This window comes from Pinus tabuliformis, chromosome Q (assembly GCF_031772625.1).
Source record: "Pinus tabuliformis cultivar Carrire ecotype Pingquan chromosome Q, CPIR1, whole genome shotgun sequence".
NCBI lineage: Eukaryota > Viridiplantae > Streptophyta > Pinopsida > Pinales > Pinaceae > Pinus > Pinus tabuliformis.
The window spans coordinates 1,039,168,485-1,039,192,558 of record NC_142296.1 but is presented as its reverse complement, the minus strand read 5'-3'; the positions used below and the strand labels follow the sequence as shown (position 1 = coordinate 1,039,192,558).

General features: G+C 40.6%; 1 protein-coding gene across 2 annotated transcripts in view; it reads left to right on the top strand.

The window, feature by feature from the left end:
* The window catches only part of NADK1 (NAD kinase 1), a 465,773-nt gene that overhangs the window by 342,038 nt on the left and 99,661 nt on the right, over positions 1-24,074 (top strand). For both annotated transcript variants that reach the window (XM_089385728.1, XM_089385727.1), the window contains exon 10: positions 7,886-8,193. In XM_089385728.1, coding sequence (XP_089241854.1) covers positions 7,886-8,193 — 308 coding nt within the window. The remainder of the gene's footprint in view (positions 1-7,885; positions 8,194-24,074) is intronic.

The window sequence follows — 24,074 nt, the reverse complement described above, 5'->3', positions numbered from 1 at the left end:
GACCTAAGGTGTGGGCAAGGGGAAGGGGCAAGCTAACCCTATGTGGACCCAATGGAGGGATGTGGACCCAGGAGGTAAAAGTGATGAATGGGGCAACAATGGATGGAAAGAGGGTAATAATATAAGCAGATAAGGGAGCAGGACCACACAACCAAAATCAAGGTTTTTGTGAAATACCATCCTTGGGACTAAATGGTCAATAAAAGAGATCCCACGAGACTAAAATCCAAGGTTAATTCCTAAAAGGGGTCTAGGGGACAGAAGCACAGACCTAGCCCAATCTTTATGTCAAATCCCACCATTAATCCATGCCCAAAAGTGTCCATGATAAGCAAACTACAATACTCAATTTCAAAATGACAAGGCATACCTTTAGATTCAGAGGCCTACCTTCAAACATACAATCATGGCAAAGGGGCGAGGGACCACATGGCTGGCTGAGGTGGCAAAGAAATGCCGCAATGAGCTAGCTGATGGTTGCAAGGGTCTGTTGGCTGCCGATTGAGGACCATCTTGGAGAAAAAAATTCTCCTAGGGATATTACCCACAAAATGGTGGGTAACAGAGCACATATATCATAATGAATAAGATGAATGATGTCTTTTGTCTTGTTCTTGCTAGAGGGGAATGGTTCCCTTGTCATCTTTCCATTGGCACATCCTAGACATACTCCATCATGTTGAGCTTGAACATCGGGGATCCCAGAGACTAACTTCTTCAATTTCGAAAGTGCTTGATAGTGATGATGGGCCAGCCGTCGGTGCCATAACTCGCTTTGATGATTAGTATCATCGACCATTGCTAGAAGAGGTCTTATAGTGACTCTATAGAGTCCTTCAAATCTAGATCGCAATGGAAGGCATCTCTCATAGAGGATCCAACAGGCCAAGCAAGTACTTTTCCTTTCATGAAAGTGACCCTCATTCCTTTGTCTTCCAAAGTAGATATGGATACCAAATTCTTCTTCAATCTTGACACATACATCACATTGTTGATTTGGGGTGGCATCGGATGTGCTCTAGCCACGAAATTTGGTGTGGAGGTTGGGGCACATGAGATCTCCAATACCCAAAAAGGGTTTGGGCAGATTCTAAACAGTTTGGGAGATATTAAAATAATTAATGTTTTTAATGGAATCCCTAAGTCTAAACTTACGGAAATTAAAATATTAATGTGAATTAATATAAAATTGTGTTAGAATGGTCCAAAAGTCATGGATCAAGCCAGATCTAATCTTAGCCGTTGATTAGGGACTTAATCTCGGCCGTTGATATGTCAACGAGAAAAGTATAAGAGGGGGCTTGAGGGTCACTTAGAGATCACACTAGATGGTCAGTCATTCTATTCTCTAGAGCGGGGTTTGCTAAGAGAGATAGAATCAGTGATTGGAGTTGCAGTTGAAGGGCATTGAGTACAGAGAGAGAGAGAGGTAGAGATAGTGCCAGGAGAGTAGCGCAGGAGCCATAGAGAGTGATGCAGTAGCAGCGAGGGCTCACGCAGGGCCACGCAGAGGTAGCTAGGAGTTGCGCAGTGCTTTAGAGAGGTAAGCGTTGCTGACGCAGACCCATTAAGGGTGACGCAAGGCCAGTGCTGGGCAGAGAGAGGTTGACGTTGGGGTTTTTGGAGCAGATTGGGGCTGAGGAGTTGCCAGAGGGTTTATCCGGGGTTTTAGTTGGGACATTTGTCTCAGACTGAGAGGTACTACTACCAAGGGCATTCTCTGTTGGGTAAGCCGGATTTGGCACCCAGATTGTACTATGAAATTGCTTAATAAGAAAACCTTCAGATAGTTGCACCGATTTTCCCGCATTGGGATTTTCTGGGGACATTAGTCCAAAAATAACGGTGTCATTTGGTGCGATTGTTTTTGTTTCTTTCAGTTGATGATCTGTAATATGTTGAGCATGCACTAGTGTTTATTTTCAATATTTACATTGTAAATAACTTGTTAAGTAATGAAACAAGTAGGTAGGAATAAATCAGTAAAGTTCATGGAGGGTTTCTAACTGGTAGACTTAGAAACTTCAACATGGTATCGGAGGATGGTTGCAGATAACAGGAGAACTGAGGACATCAGCCGAGTGAAGCAATAGCAGCAGAAAATAGTTGTCCTGAGTGACAGACGCTGTTTCTAGCAGAGCAGCAATAAGGGAAGGGTGATGCAGTGCCTGCATCATCAAGGGTGAGCCAGGAAGAGGCAGCACAGAGGCTAAGGGAGGCAAAGGGAGACTCACGCAGAAGCTAGGAGGGCTAACGCAGTTGGTTGAGGAGGTCGGGTTGCTGGTGCCGAGATTGCGCAGAGCCTAGGAGCTCTCACCATCAAGTTGTTGGGGTTTAGAAGGCTGTGGGAACATTGCAGAGTGGAGTTGGTGAGGTACTGTAGTTAGAACAATACCTAACAGGGCAAGGCCAAGGAGGAGGGAGTTGTTACTGAGGTTTCTATTCGAGAAATCTGGATCAGTGGTGCAGTTGCATAGATGATCAGAGTAGTGGGCATCTCGACATCGGTAGAAGGATTTCCAAGAGGGAAATCGAGACTCGGAGGGAGTCACATAGAGAACTTCCAGGAGGGAAGTAGAAGAGCAGCATGGCACTACATGGAGTAAGAGACCAGGACAGACTGGACGGAGCCTCAAACTTTGCAGTCTGGAAGGCCAGAATCTTATTTGTACTTGACAAAAATCGTGTCAAGCACTTTGCCTTGAGGACAATAGCGATCCTAGTTGACCTAACTGATAATGACAAGTACGAGGAGGCAATGGCGAGGGCCAAGAGCATCATCCTTGACGGGGTCAAGGACCATGTAGTACCACACATTGCCGAGAAGGAAATGGCAAATGAGATGTGGGAGGCCCTAAAGAAATTGTACCAGCATACTTCTATGCAGAGAAGGATGTTACTAGAAAATTAGATGAGGTCATATCATATGAAGAAGGGAGAACTGATCGACACCTTCCTCAGAGGACTGAATGAGGTCCGAGATTAGTTGACTTCCATAGGAGCCATGCCTGATCAGGAATTGATGGTGAGTACAACCCTGAATGCAGTCTCAAAACACTGGGAGGTATTTGTCTAGAGTATGTTGGGCAGAGGGACCCTTCCACCTTGGGAGGAGATGTGGGCAGCTGTTCGCCAAGAAGAGATCAGACGACAGACCATGGCAGGAAGCAGCAATGAGGGGATTAGAGTAAAAAAGGAGGAGGAGGAAGATGTTACCCTAGCATCTGAGGGAAAGCAAGAAAAACGGAAGAAGAAGGATCTCTCCAAGATCAAGTGCTTCCACTGTGGGGAGCTGGGTCATTATGCGACCTAGTGTCCAAGGAAGAAGAGTAAGGGAGAGTCTTTCGAGACTAAGGCAGGGCCTGAAAGGGCAGAGAAGGAAGTGGAGACAGATGATGGCTGTGCCATGAGCGCACACGCACCACTTGAGCGGAAGTAGGGAGACATCAACTTGTAGTTAGATGGACTACAGGCGATGAGGGGCAGGATCCTCGAGGTACCTAGCCTCTTGGATAAGACCTTGTTACAGGAGCTGTGATGAGGAGTAACAGGACTGGCGGATGTGGGTAAAGACAGATGCAGATGGAGCAACAGAGAGAGCTACAGTGCAGGATTCCCAGGATAGCGCGAGGCTAGCAAGCTGCAGCACTATGAGAGGCATGAGAGTGTTGCACCAGTGCAAGATGGCACAAAGAGGTGTGCAATAGTGCGAGATGCAGGGAGTTGTTGCAACAGCGCAGAGGTCAGAGAGGGAGCACTTGTCAGTAGCAGAGGGAGCTTCAACATTAGGAGGGTCTCTAGCCCAACAGAGAGGTCAGAATTGGGAGATTAGTTACTTACTTCTCAGTGACTGAGTTGCAATGCAGTAGTGGGCAGCACGATGCAACATGATGGGAGGAGATGCAGTGCAAATGCAGCAGTGGCAGTGGCAGAGCCATGGGCAGCAACATGGATGCAAAGGGAGTTGTAATACGGATGCAGTAGTGGCAGTGGCAGAGCTATGGGTAGTAGTATAGGATGTAGCAGTGCAGAGGATGATGGGTAGTAGGCCTAGCATCAGCACAGGGACCGATGCCGTATGATCAGGGTGATACTCAGTGAGGAGTATTACTAGAGCACACTCTTCGCTAAGAGGGAGTGTTGATTTGGGGTAGCATCGGATGTGCTCCAGCCACGAAATTTGGTGGAGAGGTTGGGGCACATGAGATCTCCAATACCCAGAAAGAGTTTGGGCAGATTCTAAACAGTTTGGGAGATATTAAAATAATTAATATTTTTAATGGAGTCCCTAAGACTAAACTTAGGGAAATTAAAATATTAATGTGAATTAATATAAAACTATGTTAGAATGGTCCAAAAGTCATGGATCAACCCATAGCTAATCTTAGCCATTGATTAGGGACTTAATCTCAGCCGTTGATATGTCAACGAGAAAAGTATAAGAGGGGGCTTGAGGGTCACTTGGAGATCACACCAGATGACCAGTCATTCTATTCTCTAGAGCAGGGTTTGCTAAGAGAGATAGAATCAGTGATCGGAGTTGCAGCTGAGGGGCATTAAGTATAGAGAGACAAAGATAGTGCCGGGAGAGTAGCGCGAGAGCCAGAGAGAGTGACGCAGTAGTAGCCAGGGCTCATGCAGGGCCACACAGAGGCAACCAGGAGCTACTCTGTGCTCCAGAGAGGCCAGCGTTGTTGACGCAGAGGGATAGAAGGCTAATGCAGGGCGTCCTGAAGCTGACGCAGGGCCAGCACTAGGTAGAGAGAGGCTAACGCAGTCCAGAAAGGTAGATGTTGGGGTTTCTGGGGCAGATTGGGGTTGACGAGCTGCCGGAGGGTTTATCCGGGGTTTCAGCCGGGACATTTGTCTCAGATTGGGAGGTACTACCGCCAAGGGCATTCTCTATTGGGTAAGCCGGGTTTGTCACCCAGATTGTACTCTGAAATTGCTTGATAAGAAAACCCTTAGATAGTGGCACCGGTTTTCCTGCATTGGGTTTTTCCAGGGACATTAGTCCAAAAATAACGGTGTCATTTGGTGTGATTGTTTCTGTTTCCTTAGTTGATGATCTGTAATATGTTGAGCATGCACTAGTGTTTATTTTCAGTACTTGCATTGTAAATAACTTGTTAAGTAACGGAACAAGTAGGTAGGAATAAATCAGTAAAGTGCATGGAGAGTTTCTAACTGGTAGACTCAGAAACTTCAACACACATCATGAAGCAAAACAAATTCCCCAAAGTCTAAGTGAAATTTAATAGACCCAAAGCCTTTGACGAGATGAGTGGAGTTATCTCCAAGAATAATATTCAAACTTGACTCCCTCTCTACTAAATTAGAGAGAACTTCCTTATACCCAGAGAAATGATGAGAGGCCCCACTATCAACCAACTAGCTATCCCAAGCATCTGGAGGAGAGGAACTAGAAAGAGTAGAAATAAGGATATATTCAAATTGATTAGTAGCATTACTTTCATACCTAGAATTTCTTGACCTCTTTTGTGGATGATAACTTTCTTCACGATCATCGGGAGAGTCTCTTCTTCTTCTATCATTCCTTCTTCCATCTCTTCTATCATATGACCTGTTGTTGTTGTAGCCACGATTATTGTTGTAGGACCTTGAAGTGTTTCTTCTTGGAGCATCTCTCTTCTCGGGGCAATCTTGAGCATAGTGACCTTTTCGATGACAATTATAGCATTCGACATCTCTATCTCGTCTTCTTGAGTCCTTGGAGTCTCGGTTGGCTTGAGGAGGTCTTCTTGAATTAGATGGCTTTCCCTTTCCTTTCTTCTTGTTCTTCTTCTTCCCTTGAGCAACGAAGGCAGTAGGATTTCCTTCATTTGGCCTTTGAATTCCCCCCCTAGATATCATCAGTCTTTCCTCTTGTTTGCATAGAACAAGTAGCTCATCAAAAGTAGGGATCCTTTCTCTATTGTTGATAGAAGTAATGAACATGTCCCATAATGAATGAAGACCACTAAGGGCAGTCATCACCAATTCCCTGTCAGGTACAATTTCTTGAGCAGTCCGGAGTTGATCCTTGATTTTAGTGATTCTCATGAAGAATGATTGTATAGTCTCTCCCTTGCGCATCTTAGATTCCTTGAGTTGATTTTTTAAATCCATAATGTGGCTCAAATTGTTCACTTCATACATGCCCACAATCTTATCGTACATTTCCTTGGATGTTTTCAAAGAAGAAATATAAACAAGTAGATGATCTCTTAAAGAGTCAATAATGATCTTCTTAGCTTTGATCTCACCTTTCTTGTACTTGGATTTGACAGCTTGGGGAGCATTTTCCGGAGGTGCTGAAATCTTTCCTTCCACGTATTCCATGACATCATACTCATCTAAGGTGACATTGATCCTGGTCTTCCAAGCTGCAAAGCCAGATGCATCAGCTAACTTTTCATTATCCTTGAAGTATGAGGTAGACATTTTTTACTAGACCAAAATTCAGTTGCTAGAGGATGGATGCTCTTGCTCTATGTCTCTTGGGCTTGTCTTCACCTCAACTCTGATACCATGTTAATTTTTCATCAAGAATTGTTCTATGCTGCAACTATTACTTCAACAATTTCCAATAGCATCCAAATTACAATTTCACTTCTTCAATTAACCAATGACAGTATAGCAATAGTAGATAGAACAACTATACAAATGCACAATGAAAGACAGCCAAAAGACAAGAGACACATTATTTGGTCAATGACCAGGGAAAAGCCCCACAAGGGGATAAACCCTTTGCCAATCTTCTTCTATTAGATTGCCTTCAAATGTTCAGCAGAGTACATCATGAAGAGTCAAAATCAAGCTTTGACTAGCCAATATCCAAGTATATCAATATGCCAAGCAACTATACAAATCAGAGACAAGAGTGAGAGAGAGTCAACAAAAGTCAACCCTTGAGCAAATCTGTCCAAGTCAACAGCAGCAATGTGTGCATAACCAGTCAATAGTCAAAGTTCAAAACAGTCCCTTAGCAGCTCGGTCAAAGGTCTTCCAACTTGGCCTCCTTAGCTGGTCAACCAGAAGTCAAAACAGTCCAATTCTGAGCAGTCAAACTTGGTCAACAAATAGAAGAAGTCTGCGGTCAAAGTCTACAATTAGGTCTGCAGTCAAAGTGCCCAGATTACCTTGGATTTTGTGCCATTAAATGCGGCCTGCAAGAATAGAGACACTCCACCCAAAAATGCAGTCAACACATGCCAAACACACCCAAGTCAACACTGGTCAACGCCCTGCAATAGGTCTGAAATTTGGCCAATCAGAAAAAGACACTTGTCCCTTCACATGTGTGAGAGATCCCTGGAATTCCTGAGCTGTACGAACCATTCAAATGAGGAGAGATAAGAATGTGTTGAGTTGATGTGTGCCAAATGTGGAGGGCTTGACTTGAATTTATAGAGTTGGAGGAGGGTTTATTTTGCTGACCTGAACAAATGTCATCTTGTGGGCTTCACTTGAAAATTATATTTTTCCTTGTCCAAATTGAGTGCTTCAAAAGTCAATTTCGGTCTTCTCAGAAAGAGGAATTTAATGCAATGGTTGGAATTTGACATTTGTCACTGAGCTGCGAAATTAACATGAAGCTACCAAGGACTTTGACACTTGCTTCTTAAAAAATATCAAGAAATTATTTCTATGCATAATATGTAGTCATAGTGAACATAGGAGAAAATGAAGTTTATGCTAAAATTGCTGAAGTCTATGCTAATTTCTTTTCAAATCTTTGATCTTTCGTGTGTAATGATGCATTTCCTTTCTTAGTATAATTACTTTAGGGATCATATAAAATATAATACATATTGGAAAACTTGTGTATATGTCAAGCTTACGTTCACTCATTTAGAAATAATTCTTGACTCGGATATCCAAGCGAGTGATGAGTACAGGGATTGCCTAGGAAGAATTATGAGGGGACCTGTTAGCATCACATTACGCCATCGTTTGCAGTGTCAGGTTCTTCGACATGCAGAAAATGATGAAAGATTGATTGAAGAACCCATTTTGATTTTGAATGAGGTCACTATTGATCGGGGAATGTCTCCATTTCTTACGTACTTGGAGTGCTTCTGTGATAATTCCTTTGTTACCTGTGTTCAAGGAGACGGTTTGATTTTATCAACAACATCAGGTAGTACTGCTTATTCATTGGCTGCAGGAGGCTCCATGGTACATCCTCAGGTAATGCCTTAATCTTTCAAGATTAACTGTGTTGTCTATACATTGCATTCCTGAACAAGGAATATCAGTAAGCCATGCTAAATGAACATTTTATAATATTTTTCCTTCTCAATTTGAACTGTTGAAAACTCGGAAGAAGGGATTTCTTTGCATATCTTCTGAGAACTGGGATGTTTAGATGCCTTTCGCAGAGTTTGACCAGTTCTAACTCTTCTTAGCTCATTCTGGATGCTTGTGTGGTTGTTTCTCATAAACTTGGAAAGAAACATTATCAATCTAACGATAACCCTGAATAATATGATCCCAACTGAAACTGAAGATTCCAATAGTTTCTTCTAAGACATGTCTATATATTATGCATTCCATGCATTAGGAAAATTTCAAATATATAAACCAGGCTAAATGTAGGTTCTGTGATATTTCTTTCATTTTCATCTTGTGTTGTGGGAAACTTGCAAGAAGGGACTGCTTCATGTATATTCCAGTAACAATGATGACTAGATACCTTTCAGAAATCTTGACTATTTCTAACTTTTGTAAGCTCATTCTGGACACTTGCCTGATTGTTTCTTACATAAAATAAGAAATAACGATAATCCAACCATAACAGTGATAAGTATGATACCAAACTAAACTAAATCAATCCCAGCAACTGCTGGTTCCTTTTCTTTATTGACTGCAATGTCTCTACATGTTCTACAATTCTTGAGAGCCAGAATTTTCAGTTTGATTATATCTGCTAATTTTAGAAGTACCAAGTCAATTCCATCTTTTCTTGCTGTTCCCTTGTTTTCTGTATCTGGTTGCATTTGATGGGTATCATATTTTGGTCTGTATATCACCATGGTGTTCTCGAGTGATATTTGGCACAAAACCAAATAATATTTGGCACTACATAGTTTTTAATAACAAATACAATTCTAGCTAAATATTATAGCATGCAAAATTTTGAAGTAATAGTAAAGAATTGCTTTTAAGAGAGAATTTTGACATATCATTCTAGGTTGGTTAAAAGAGAACTAACTATGGTGTGCTTTCCTTCAAGTTGTTGTTCAGTGCTGTTGTCTTTCCTTATGTGTACTTTATGTAGAGTTTATTGTAAGTAAAGTAGTTGTTAAGGAAACTTGTTACCAAAATTAGGCCTATTTGACTTCATTTTTATGTGTTGAGTTCCTGCAACCCTTTCTTTATTGCCTTTAAAGATATGGGACTAACAAATTTCTGACATATCCGGACCAACAAACTCCAAATCCATCCCGAATTTTTTGTGTATTTTTGTAATTCCTAGTAGTATTCTTTCTGAAAATTTATGAAACTATCATTTATGGAAAAATTATAGATTCAGTGGTAATTGGTTTGTTTCATTAATAGACTAAAAATCCTTATATCTTGAGAAAATTTTGTATAAATTACTCAACCATTTAACATTTTTCCAAAGATTAGAGTTTGATCTTTCGATTACAATGTTTGCTTTGACTTTATTATTTATAATCTATTGTTTATAATTACATTGTAAAAATCAAGTTACATCCATGTGAGACTATGAAAGATCTATTTGGTCCATGAGAATTGAGATGTTTTTGCGGAAAATTATTGTGCAATAAACCAATCCTATAAGATATTTGTACTAATAATCAAGAGTTCATTCTGTATCTAACTATATATGCAAATAGTTAGTAACTTCTGATCTACTGTCAGGCCATGATGTTGTGGTAAGGTGGAATGTTTGTTGTATTGATTCCCTGGGTTGAAATACATCCAAGAATGCTCCCCTGTATGAATAGTCTTTGCTTATTCAAGGCAAGAAGATGGAGCCACCTATCAATCTTAGGTGATTTTGATGGCATAGATGCCCTTAGATATGACTGCTTAGCCAGAAGATTGTCTGAGTTTGACGGTGTGCTTTACCCTTGTGAATACGAGTCACAAGTGTGTTTCAATTATTTGCCTATGAAAAGAAGGAAAAAAAGGCTGCTGATTTAAACTTTCACCTTTAGTACCTACATCGTTTTCTGTTCACAGTTTGTCAACAAACAATGCTTTTAAAGACATCTTTAAAAATTTTCAAGCCCTCTAGGACAATAGACCACTTGCTTAGTGTTGCTCAAGTCTTGGTATGGAACAGTGAATCTTGTGGTAGTGGGTATGAAATCTTCAAAGAGTGGAGTGCTTGAAGTAAGATGATAATAAAAGATAATTTTATTAATGTCCAACGAAAGACCATGATTATTTCAAGAGAACTGCTGGGTACATCTGAATTAATACACAAGTGGGAGTGCAAATGCAACTCCTATAGTGGAACTATTATATTATGTAAGAAAGAAAGTTTGTATACACTGCGGGATGCTCTGAATATCTGGAATATTTATATCTCCATTATAGGACAGGTAATATATTTATATAAGACATGTTGAATGTACAGCAATGTTGAGCGCGATGTTATGATAATGTCATGTCATGTCATATAGTGGTGTCACCTGGAAACATTATATCTCCCAATCTGAAATTAACACTAATTCAAAAAACATTGCATTTATAAAATCCTCGATAACATCGCGATTCAGTATGAGATCGTATAAAAATCGCGAGATCTAGGATGTACAGAAGATATGATATATGATATTATAATGAGAGCCTGTTTATATGCCTAGGCAGTTGCCTCTTCATTAACAGTCATGTCCTTAAAGACATGCCTCTTCAATATACTAATCATTATTAACTATTAATTAATTATTTATATTCATAACATATTCTATGAGATCTAAGATCTAGAAACTACAATCAACCAACCTGTAGGGAAATACAAAGCTGGGACTATTTTATTGGAGATAACTGTCATATTTAGAACTGAGATGAATAATAAATGGTCACTAATAAAGTGATGTGATAATTGGACATTTAATGTAATCATCAATGAAGTAGTTAATGGTTATGTTTATGGGATTTATATATTGTACTCCTCTCTCCTATTATATAATGAAACATCGTAACATCTAAAATATGTATCGATCCACTCTTTCTCATTCATGTCAACGTTGAAAAAATCAGAACCGGCAAAAAATCACCGACTGCCCAGCAAACATTGTTTCATAAAAATTGGTGAAAAAATCAACAAAAATAAAAAAATACATAATATATTCATTTAAAAAAAAAGTAAACATATAAAGCAACAACAACATCAGATAAACACATTGGAACATAAATATGGAGAAAGCATTGATATATATGTAGTGGATACTAAATAAAGAATGATCAATCATAGTCGATACTGAATCATGAAGTCTAATATAGTTCAATCAAGGACTCAAAAGTAGAGAACCAATACAAAATGACATGATATATATAAATGTTTTTCATCATAATGAGGTAGATGTACAATGACAAGAAAACAGAACTCGCAACTAGCTAATTATCTCTCTCCCTTTTATGGAAAAGATGATAGGCTATTTGCCAGGCCTACCCCTAATACGAGAAGGCCTTGGCACTGCAACAAGTGTTTGATGGTGATTGGTGGGTGTAGAACTAGGTTTATCAGTCTCTCTAAAAGGTGTTGTTGATATTGTCACATTCTCCTCTCACTTACTCCTCTCTTTATTTTGTTTTCCCCTCCTCTAACCATCCTGGTGTCTCTTCCATGATAGGTTGTGTTACCTGTTACCCACCAATAGGAGAAATTTTCTCCTACCATCTCTTCTAGCTGGTAGCCAGCAGCCCCTAACAACCACTAGTAGTCGATGATGATGTGCCATTCATTTCTCTTCCACCTACATCTGTCATATGTTTCCTCACCCACTTGGCAAGAAGACATGGTGGAAGGTGGGCTTTTGATCAAAAGGTACTTTATTTATTTTGCAATTAGGTGCTTATGCTTGTTTGTATTTTGGGAATTTGACATGGATTAGGGGGCAACCTAGAGGAAGAGGGGTTTTGACCATCATTGTGTTCAGTCACCTTAAATGGGGGGTTAATCTTTCATCTAGTCCAGTGGGACCTACCCTAATGACCCAATGGGTATAGGAGGGGCACTACTTGGGAAACCTCGATTGAGATAGTGTAGTCCTATCACTCTCTTTTCCATACTTACCACTTTCCATTTTACATTATGAGCCTCATGTTCAACCTCCCTTCTTCGAGTTCAACTGACCATTGTGTTGATTTTTTCCTTAGGCCCTAGATTTGGTCTATGGCTAAGCAGACACACAAACACACTAGGAATCCCCAAATTACAAGTGCTTTGCATAGCGTAAATCTATAGCAGTTAAATTAATAAAGTACATATATCTTTTGAGCCCAAAGCTCGATCTTTTATTAGTCCATCAATAAAAGAATCATGGGGTTCCCGTACCAGTGATCATGGCCCTTTAGATCACTAGTACAACTAGTATACATAGTATACAATTAGGGCTTGAGATCTATTGACACCTAATCTTTGAGATTAGGAAAACTTATGTAAATATTGTAAATAGAAAAAATAAAGGAAGTTAGAAGACGAGGAAACATTGGGATATGAAACCCAACAATCTCCCTCTCCTTGTATATATTCATATTTTCTCTTAATGCAAAACAACAATTCATTTGTGGAGTTACTCATGGCCTGACATGGTATCAGAGGCAGCCCCATTTTTGGTTTCCCTCTACTCTTGTAACACCTGCAAAACTCTGCCATTATTTCCTATATCCTCTACTCTTTGCCATATTCTCTGCAAGATTGCTTCCTGGATGTTGATTTCTTGCAAATCCAAAGCTCTATGCATTGGTTTTAGATGAGCGTTTCACTGTATTTTGGATGAGCATTTCTGTGTATTTCCCAATTCATGTTCGTTGCTCCTTCTCCATGAAAATTAGTCAACGTCTTTGTTGAGCCCACTCCTAATCAGGGCACCATCTCTAGTGTGTTTTTTCATTACGTTGAGCCTGTGTCGCATTTTTTGCGTTCAATGAAGTTTATTTGAGCTCTTATACCTGATCTGTCGACACTGCAACTCTTATACAAGTTTCTCCTTTAACAGTTCATCACTTATCTGCAATACCTATTGGCTCTCATCCACGTGAATTTTGACATCCTCCTTACTCCAACTAGCAATGTCGGCCTTAAAGATATGAGCCTCAGGGGTCTCTTGTGACAGCTCCAGTGTTTGATGCACATAAAGAACGAGTCGGGGTTCAATCTTTGCAACTCTTTCTCTTGCTTGCGCTCACCAGCTTGACTGTACGTGGTCGTGGGTTCGTGTTTGTCGTGGTGAACACTCCCTGACATTGACATGGTGAACTGGTTTGAGGACTGAACATTGCATTGAGTTGGACGTTGGTGAACGCTGGTTGAAACTCATTTTGTGTGTGTGATGTACATGGTCAAGCACCATGGCTTAGAGGAAGGATCCAGTGGATTTCTTTCCAATTTCCTTTGCCTACACGAAGGAGTTTGACTTGGACCTTTCCACCCTTTAAATTTTCATCCATACACAGAAGTGCAACAGACGATTTTAATTCCTGGGCACGAAAATTTTGGCAGAGAACAAAGAAAGTGGTGCAATGGTCGTGTTGACCGGTATGTTCATATTATATGTTAGTTGAATGCGTTGGATGCACTATTCATATTATATGTTGGTTGAATGTTATTCATTTATTAATATGGTGAGTGATATGGTGATGTGTGAATCGGTACATATGATGGTATTATGTTGGTGTGTTACATATTAAATGTTTGAATGGTGGGATGCTTATGATATGAATGTTGGTCATGTTGGTGTGATGCTTATGATATGATTATTTTGTTTGGTGTGTAATTTTTTTTATGAGTGGCCAAATTATAGTTTGAGAGAGATTAGGTCCAGCTCTCATTCAAAAAAAAGAAAAAAATGCATTCCTTAATCTCCATTGCGGGAGTAGTTCTCTCTGCCAATGAGAACTATCATGAGTGGTCCCGGAAGATAAAACGCACCTTGATTTTCAATCAGTTGTGGAAAGGAGTTTGTGAAGGACAAGGAGACAGTGCACTTGAAAAGCCTACTTCAGATAAGGAGCTTGCTATTTGGGAAAACAAGAACAACAAGGCCCATGCCTTGATTGTAGCGTCGGTAAATGAAGAGGTGAGTCGTCGTATTTTTCCATTTTCAAATGCCTTTGATGCCTTAAAGAAGTTGAAGGAATTATATGACTCACACTCTGAGCTTGAAGTGGTCTAGCTGATGATCAAGTTGTTCAATCTTGAGTTGAAAAATGATGACCCTTTTGCCTTAGCATTAGAAATAAGATCCATTATGCATGATATAAAGGCCACTGGTGTTGAAATATATGTTCCTCTCACTACTTATGTCAAGGCACTATATCCCACTTATTCACATTATCTTGAATCATTAAATGCAAGTGGAAAACTTAGGGAGATTTCATTTGACTCCATTGAGAAGAAGTTTGCTAAAAGAGAGAAGGCTTTCAGAAGAAGACATCTCCTCAGTCTTTTGATGAACCTGTGTGCCTTGCACAGCTTGAGAAGAATCATGCAGAGGATTCTTCTAGAGGAAGAGGTGGCTGAATAGGAAGAGGAAGGTAGAATTTTGGAGGCAGGGGGGGCAAACATTTCCAAGGAGAAAGGTGTGATCTTCATTGTATACAATGCAATAGAGATGGACATGATGCTTCCACATGTAAGTTGCCTTGGGCCAAAATCAAGCAAGAAAGAAATGAAGAAAAGGGTGAAACACCTGGCAAAGGGAAAGGAAAAGCACTCGAGTCCACTCATTATGTTGTGGCACATTGCAACATTGGAGTAACTGAAGACTTATTCAATGCTTCAATTGCTTCGTGGAAAGATGCTTGGTTGCTTGATTCAGGAACAACTTGCCACATGAATTTCAGAAGGGATTGCTTTGAAGAATTCACGGACAATGTTGATGGAGCAGTGTACTTTGCAGACAATTTAAAACTTAAGCCATCAGGGCTTGGCACCATCAGGCTCAAATTGCTTAGACTTCCAAACTTTCTTCTACATGATGTTCTATACCTCCCTAAGTTGAGACAAACTTGCTATCTCTGGTCCACATCCGCCTCCATTCATATATTTGATGGCAAGGTTGAGGTCAGAAAAGCATCAAATCACTCACTTGTCATGACTGAGATAGAAGAAGGAAGACTTCTGAAGCTACAAGGAACCTCTACTCGTGCATGTGAAAATTTCTATATTGAAATCCTAATATAATGATTAATATTATTTCTTCTACTTATTATCTCAGAAATAAGTTATTCATAGTGTTCTTACAGTAAATATCGAAATATATTCTACTGTAGCCTTCACAATTAAAATATTGCAGAAAGTAAATGTAAGGAAAAAATATTGGCGCAAATACAATCACAATGACAGTTATTTTTGGACAATCGTCCCCAGAAATGCCCAATGTTGGAAAACCGGTGCAGCAGATGAGGGTTTTTTAATTATTCTTCAGCAAATTCTCATGTACAAATTACAACTAGCAAAACAAGAGTGAGAAATTTTACAGACGCTTCCTGACAAATTTTCGATCCAGGTGAAGTACTCCTCTTCCCCGGAATCCTTCTGCGTCCTTCTGCGTCAAACTTATCACACTTGCCTAGCGTCTAGCTGTCCACGCAGGCTCTGCGTCAATCTGCATCTGCAGAGCCTCTTTCTGCATCACCCTGCTCCTGCTTTGCGTCTTGCTGCCTTGCACTCTCGAAAGATGCTAATGCGCTCTCTTCCTTTCTCACCTGCAACTCTCCCTCTGATTCGATTTTCTCTTGCCAAACTTCGACCAGTGAGAAAATCGATCTTACTCGGGTATCTGAGTATCTACCTCTGTGTGTTCTCCAAGTGCCCATCAAGCCTCCTGTTATAATCCTCTCGTTGATCAATCAACGACCCAGATTAGATTCTAATGAATGGCTAGGATCATATTGACTTGATGTCTGCCTTCTTCTAGAAGTTTCACCCAGAGTTTCAAATAATACCCATTAATTATTTTAATTTCCTAAGTTTAGACTTAGGGTCCTATTAAAAATAATTAGTTATTTTAATAAAACTGTCTCCGAGTGGAATTTCCTAAAACGATTCCAGGGTATAGGAGAATGCATGTGTCTAAGCCTCCCTGCAAATTTTGAGACTTGGAGCACATCTAATGCGGCCAGAAATCAACACTCCCTCTTAGAAAAGAATGTGCTCTAGCAATACAACACGCTGAAGCATCACTCTGTTCTGTAACATCTCCCTCTTCGCTACTGATGTTTGTCATGTTGTCCACCAATCTCTGCGCAAATGCTACATTTGTATTGTTGTTGACCCTGCCACGGTCAACAATGCATCCACACTGCAACTCCCTCCGAATTTCTACATCTGTGCTACTGCTAGCACTGCCACTGCAAACTACTGCTGCTACTGAAACAGATTTTCTACCATAGCCATTTTCTCTCTGAACTGAGTGAACTTAGCTCTTCAGAGAGCTTGTGAGTATATCAGCTACCTGCTCTCCTGTGGAGACATATTGTAGCTATACTGCCCCACGCTGAACACAGTCTCTGATAAAGTGACATCGGATATCTATGTGTTTCGACTGATCATGAAATATTGGATTCTCAGAGAGTTTGATACAACTCTGATCACAGTAAACCCTGGTTGCCTCCAACCTTTTTCTGAATAAGCTCACAAGCAATTTTCTGAGCCATATAGCTTCGCACGTAGTTGTGCTGGTTGCCATATATTCTGCTTCTGCTGAGCTCAGAGCTTCCGATTTTTGCTTCCTATTGAACCAAGATATCATCCCTGATCCAACACTGAAGCAGTACCCTGAGGTACTTTTTCAGTCTACTGAACTACTTGCCCAATCTGCATCTGTGAACCCATTCAATCTAACATCCTCCCCTCGGGAGTATTTCAACCCATATCCCACTATTGCATGCACATACTTAAGAATGTGCCTAGCTACTACCCAATGCACCCCTTTTGGTTCTACCATGAACTGACTAAGAGTGTTGACAACAAAGCAAATGTCCGACCTAGTGTTGACCAGATACATGAGCGACCTAATGAGCTGCCTGTACAAGGTGAGGTCAACACCCATACCCATGCTACTGAAACAGATTTTCTACCATACCCATTTTCTCTCTGAACTGAGTGAACTTCGCTCTTCAGAGAGCCTTGTGAGTATATCAGCTACATGCTCTCCTGTGGAGACATATTGTAGCTATATTGCCCCACGCTGAACACAGTCTCTGATAAAGTGACATCGGATATCTATGTGTTTCGACTAATCATGAAATATTGGATTCTCAGAGAGTTTGATACAACTCTGATTATCACAGTAAACCCTGGTCGCCTCCAATCTTTTTCTGAATAAGCTCACAAGCAATTTTCTGAACCATATAGCTTCGCACGTAGCTGTGCTGGTTGCCATATATTCTGCTTCTGCTGAGCTCAGGGCTACCGATTTTTGCTTCCTATTGAACCAAGATATCATCCCTGATCCAACACTGAAGCAGTACCCCGAGGTACCTTTTCAATCTACTGAACTACTTGCCCAATCTGCATTTGTGAACCCATTCAATCTAACATCCTCCCCTCGGGAGTATTTCAACCCATATCCCACTGTTCCATGCACATACCTAAGAATGTGCCTAGCTACTACCCAATGCACCCCTTTTGGTTCTACCATGAACTGACTAAGAGTGTTGACAACAAAGCAAATGTCCGACCTAGTGTTGACCAGATACATGAGCGACCTAATGAGCTGCCTGTACAAGGTGAGGTCTACTTCCCTGTCTCCTGATACATCTATTTTCTTCCAGTTGATGATCATGGGAGTAGCCATGGGTCAACAATCCTGCATTCTGAATCTCTTCAGAATTTCTGTAGCATATGTTCCTTATCCAAGGAAGATCTCCCCATTCTTCTGCCAAGCTTCCAACCCTAGAAAATATTGCATCAACCCCATGTCCTTCATGTTGAATTCAACTTCAAGATTCTTCTTGCAATCATGTATGAGCCTGGATGACCTAGCTAAGAACAGGTCATCTACATATAATACCAGAATAAGTGGCTCGTTCTCAACCATCAAATAATAGAGATTGGGATCAGCATCACTATTAACAAATCCCAACTATTGCAGGTAACTATCAATCTGACCATACCATGCTCTGGGTGCCTGCTTGAGCCCATACAGGGATTTATTTAATCTACAAACATGAGTTCTCTTCTCATTAGTTTCGAAGCCTTCGAGTTGTTCTATATACACCTCTTCTATCACCCCGTTCAAGAATGTTGTCTTGACATCCATCTGGTGAATCTCCCATCCCATTTGAGCTGCTAGGGATATAACGGATCTGATAGAGGTGTATTGAGTAACTGAGGTGAAGGTCTCTTCATAGTCTATTCCTTCTTTCTGAACATACCCGTTTTCCACGAACCTTGCCTTGTACTTCTTTTATTGCCATCTACAACATACTTGATCTTGTAGATCCATCGTGATCCTACAACTGATCTATCTTCTGGTCTAGGTACTACTTCCCAAACATCATTTGTCATGATAGAGTTGTATTTTTCTATCATGGCATCCACCCATACTTGGTGTTGAACAACTTCCTAAAAGCTAGAGGGTTCTTCAACTTGAGCTACCAAGGCCTAGTATCTGTCAGGTTGTCTACACTGCCTTTTCTCGGTTCAAGGAGCTTCAACAAATTCCTCTGCATCCCTCAGTGTTTGTTGTACTTCTCGGCTAGTTCTACCACTAGTGGTGAGAGGCTCAACCAACTCCTCCTCCTGATCCTGTCATTCCATCTGTTAAGAACTATCTGCATTTCCTCCTTCTAAGGAGATACTGATGCTGGTCACTGTACTCGATCCAGGTGTCTGTCTTCCTTGCTACCCCTGCTGCTCTGGACTAATGGAACATCTCCTGACCGATCTTCTGCAGGCATTTCACAAGATTTCCTGAAAGCTCTGCCCTCCATGAACTTTGCATCCCATCTCACTACAATCTTCCTGTTGCTAGGAATGTAGATTTTGTATGCCTTGGAGGTCTCGTTGTATCCTACGAGATAACCATTTTCTACAGTCTGATCCAGTTTACTGCACTTCTCGTCTGGAATGTGACAATAAGCCATGCTTTCGAATTTTTGGCTTCTTCCTTGTGAAGACCCCTTCGGGCGTTCTCTTCCCCAATGCTCTATGAGGAGTTCTATTTTGGATATACATTGTTGTGTTGCAAACTTCTGCCCATAGATACCTAGGTAGATTCTAATCATACAACGTAGCTTTGGCTGCCCCAACAATAGTTCTATTTTTTTGTTCTGCTACGGATTATATGGAGTTGTCCACTCTCTTTTGATGCCCTCCTTTGCGCAGAAATCTATGACATCTTTGTCCATATGTTCTCCACCATTATTTGAACGCAATACCTTTATCTTTTTCCCTATCATATTTTCAACAAGAGCTTTAAACTCTTGGAAACGATCCAAGACCTCATCCTTGGTCTTTAAGAAATAGATCCAAGTTTTTCTAGAGTGATCATCGATAAAGGTGACGAAGTATTCGCCACCACTAAGAGCTCTTGTGGACATAGGACCTCAGATATCTAAGTGTATCAATCCTAATACACATTATGCTCTATTGTTACTTTTGGAAAAAGTTGCTTTAGCGTACTTCCCTAGTACACATCCTTGCATAAGTCATCATGTTCACTACTAAGGACTGGTACCCCTGTAATAGTCTCTCTGAGCATTCTCAGTGCTCCATGGTGTAAATGCCTCATTCGCTTGTGCCATAATTCATTTCACGCCTTCTCACCATTATAGTTGCTTCTTATCAGTGCCATTGGTGACTCAAGCTGCAATCTATACAACTTGTTGCTTCAAATCCCAATTTGCCTTTTCTTCTTCCATCTTGGATGCTTGACATATACTTTCTTTCCCATGAAGTATACATCATATCCCTTGTCCTGTCACTGGGACACTGAATTCAAGTTCATTCCTAATCCTTGCACATGCAGAACATTGGTGGCTCGGATGCTAGTCCCTGCTTCCATATGAAATGTTATGGTGCCTCTCCCTACTAGAGTACATTTCATTCTATTTCTCATAGTGATTTGGAAGTCCATTTGTTCTTCTTGATATCTCGAGAAATGTTCTCGTATTCCGGTCATATGAGCTGAAGCCCTGCTATCAATGTACCAAACATCTGCTGACCTAAATTTGCTAGGCATGCTAATTCTTCATCTAATCTAGTAGATAACTCTGAGACACTTTGAGCATCCATATTGTGCCAATTCTCGAAGCTAACTTGTCCCAACAACTGTTGCGGGAAAAAGTGCATCCTACCTGAGACAACCCCTCTCGCTGAATCTTCTGTTGCGATGTTCCTTCTACCACTGACAAATTTCGATTGGAAAGACTTACCTCTATTTGGACTCACTCAGAGAGAGCTTTCCCACGAAATCTAATCCTCTTGGCTTTGCACTGCGCAAACCCCTTGGAGGTTCGAATTACTGCTGCTAGAAGATTTTCAAATTCCTTTCTTCCTTCAATGCTGGGTCTTCCAGCGTTTTCCTTCTATTTTTCCTTTAGCTTCGATACCATGTGAAAATTTCTAAATAGAAATCCTACTGTAGTGATTAATATTATTTTTTCTACTTATTATCTTAGAAATAAGTTATTCACAATGTTCTTACAGTAAATATCGAAATATATTCTACTACAGCCTTCACAATTAAAATATTGCAGAAAGTAAATGTAAAGAAAAAATATTGGCACAAATACAATCACAATGACAGTTATTTTTGGACTATTATCCCTAGGAAAACCCAATGTGGGAAAACCGTGCAGCAAATGAGGGTTTTTTTAATTATTCTTCAGCAAATTCTCATGTACAAATTACAACCAGCAAAATAGGAGTGAGAAATTTTACAGATGTTTCTTGACAAATTTCTGATATAGGTGAAGTACTCCTCTTCCCGGGAATCCTTCTGCGTCCCTCTGCGTCAAACTTCTCACACTGGCCCAATGTCTAGCTGCCCACGTATGCTCTGTGTCAATCTTCCTCTACGCTGCCTCTTTCTACATCACCTTGTTCCTGCTCTGTGTCTTGTTGCCTTGCACTCTCAAAAGATGTTGATGCCCTCTCTTCCTTTCTCACCTGCAACTCTTCCTCTAATTCGATTTTCTCTTGTCAAACTTCGACCAGTGAGAAAATCGATCTTAATCGAGTAACCGAGTATCTACCTCTGGTGTGTTCTCCAAGTGCCCATCAAGTCTCCTCTTATAATCCTCTTGTTGATCAATCAACGACCCAGATTAGATTCTAATCAATGGCTAGGATCATATTGACTTGATCTCCGCCTTCTTCTAGAAGTTTCACCCACAATTTAAATTAATACCTATTAATTATTTTAATTTCCTAAGTTTAGATTTAGGGTCCCATTAAAAATAATTAATTGTTTTTATAAAACTGTCTCTAGGTGGAATTTCCCAGAACGATTTCTAGGTATTGGAGAATGCATATGTCTTATCCTACTAGCAAATTTTGAGACTTAGAGCACATCCAATGGTACCAGAAATCAATAGTGCACAAAAATTTTCATACAGTTCTCACTATGATGAAGGTACACTTCCATCAAGTCTTCTATGGCATGCTAGATTTGGAGACTTGAACTATGATAGTCTTTGTTTGTTGAAGAAAAATGTTGTTATTAGTTTACCTACTATTCCTAAGAAACTTAAGCAATGTGATGCTTGTAACTTAAGAAAGCACAACAAACATTCTTTTCATGATTCTCAGTGTAGAGCACATAGAAAGCTTGAGCTCATTCATTCTTATTTATGTGACCCAATGCCTTTTTGTAAATTTTAGGTATGTTCTATGCTTAGAGCAATTTATTTCAATTTTCACAGTTAGCTCAATATCTTTCCCAGATTAGCAATCACATCAGTATTAAAGTAAACTGCAGATAGAACATATACATAAATCGCAGAAGACAAGCCAAGACAAGAGGACACAAGATGTGGCGCTAGCCAGGGACAAACCCCAATGTGGGGAAACCCTTGATCAATTCTTCTTATATGTTCTTCAATAGTTTAGCAGAGAGAGAGAGATAGTACATACAATAGAAGTGAACACTTTGACTTATCTAAATAAGAGCATAGATCATCTCTAAGAAGATGATACATGAGATTACTTGAAGACATGTTGCTTCAACTGATTCTCCAAGGTGACTCCTTCATCTATCATCGTGCTGCATCTCGTCATCATGTTGCACCTCACCATTCTGCACCATGTTGCACCCATCATCAAAATAGACCATGACAGTACCCATCACTGTACCATATCATGTATCATCATGTGCCATTGTTGCATCTTGTTTTGCCACCATGTGTTTGCTGCACCTTGTTTACCATATTGCTGTCCCAATTGCTATTGCAGCACTATGTCTTGTTGTTGCCCCAATTGCTATTGCAGCACCATGTCTTGCTGCTGTCCCAATTGTTATTGCAGCACCATGTCTTGTCGCTGTCCCTTGCAGCACCATGCTTGTTGTTGTCCCATTGAAGCATTGTTGTACCATGCTTGCTGTCCCGATTTGCAGCACCATGCTTGTCCCAATTTGCATTGTTGTACCATGTTTCTGTCCCAATTTTGCAGCATCATGCTTGCTGTCCTAATTTGCATTGTTATACCATGCTTGCTGTCCCAATTTGCAGCACCATGCTTGTTGTCCCAATTTGCATTGTTGTACCATGCTGTTTTCCCAATTTTGCAGCACCATGCTTGTTGTAGCTTTCGGTCTCCTCAACGTGCCCAAACAGTCACTTAATTTCCAGTGTTTAGTTCCTCATCTACTCAGCCTTGCAGCGTGCCCTCTCGGCCCTAAATCCTTGGCCCTCCATCCAACAATTCGGTCACTTGAAGTGGCCTGTGGCTAGGGCATCATGGACTTGTGGCTAGGGCAGGATAGACCAACATTTTAGGGCTTCTCCATAGGGCAGCGTTAGGGCTTCTTCATAGGGCAGTGTTAGCTCTTCTCCATAGGGCAGCGTTAGGGCTTCTTCATAGGGCAGCATTAGGGCTTCTCCATAGGGCAGCATTAGCTCTTCTCCATAGGGCAGTGTTAGGGCTTCTTCCTCCTAGATTTATCTCACACTAAAACCCAAGACAAGTGGAGAGAAATCAAGAGAGAATTTGTGTGTAAAATGACTCTCAAGTCATCTCCTTTTATACTAAAACGTTGAGCACATGAGGGGTTTATTTGGTTGCTGGCCGACCTTGACGAATTGTCTTATAACACAAATAAATTCATAACTCCATGAATACTTATCGGAATCAGATGATCTTTTGATCAATCCTACACCTCTCGATGAGAGGGATCCAAGAAAAATATCAACTGACATAAATAAGATGACCCACATGGAGTTTGGCCCTAGTTGCCAATTTTAATACTCCCTATCAACTAGGGAGAACTCCATCCGCTGATGCATATGTCTGACTGTACTATGTCTGCCATCAGTGCCTGACACTGCTCTGCTGGGCTCTGCTCAATTCTGCTCTACTGAGCTTTGCTGAACCATGAAGAAGAAGAATTGATCGAGAATGTCTCATACAATTCTCTACTGACCCGAATTCAGTTTCATATGAAGAGAGTGTGTCATACCACTCTTACTGACCTGAAGTCAATGTTATTGATCCTAGATCGATATCACAAGAGAGTGTCTCAAACCACTCATACTGATCTCAAATCATTTTCATTGATCCCAGATCAATGGAGGTCATCCTAGCATAGGGAGTACAGTAGATACAATGATACATCCATCGATAGTACTACTATGGTCCCTGACCCCATTTCCTTGCTCTTGATCAGATGAGAGGTACTTCCCATGAGTCCTAGACTGCATGG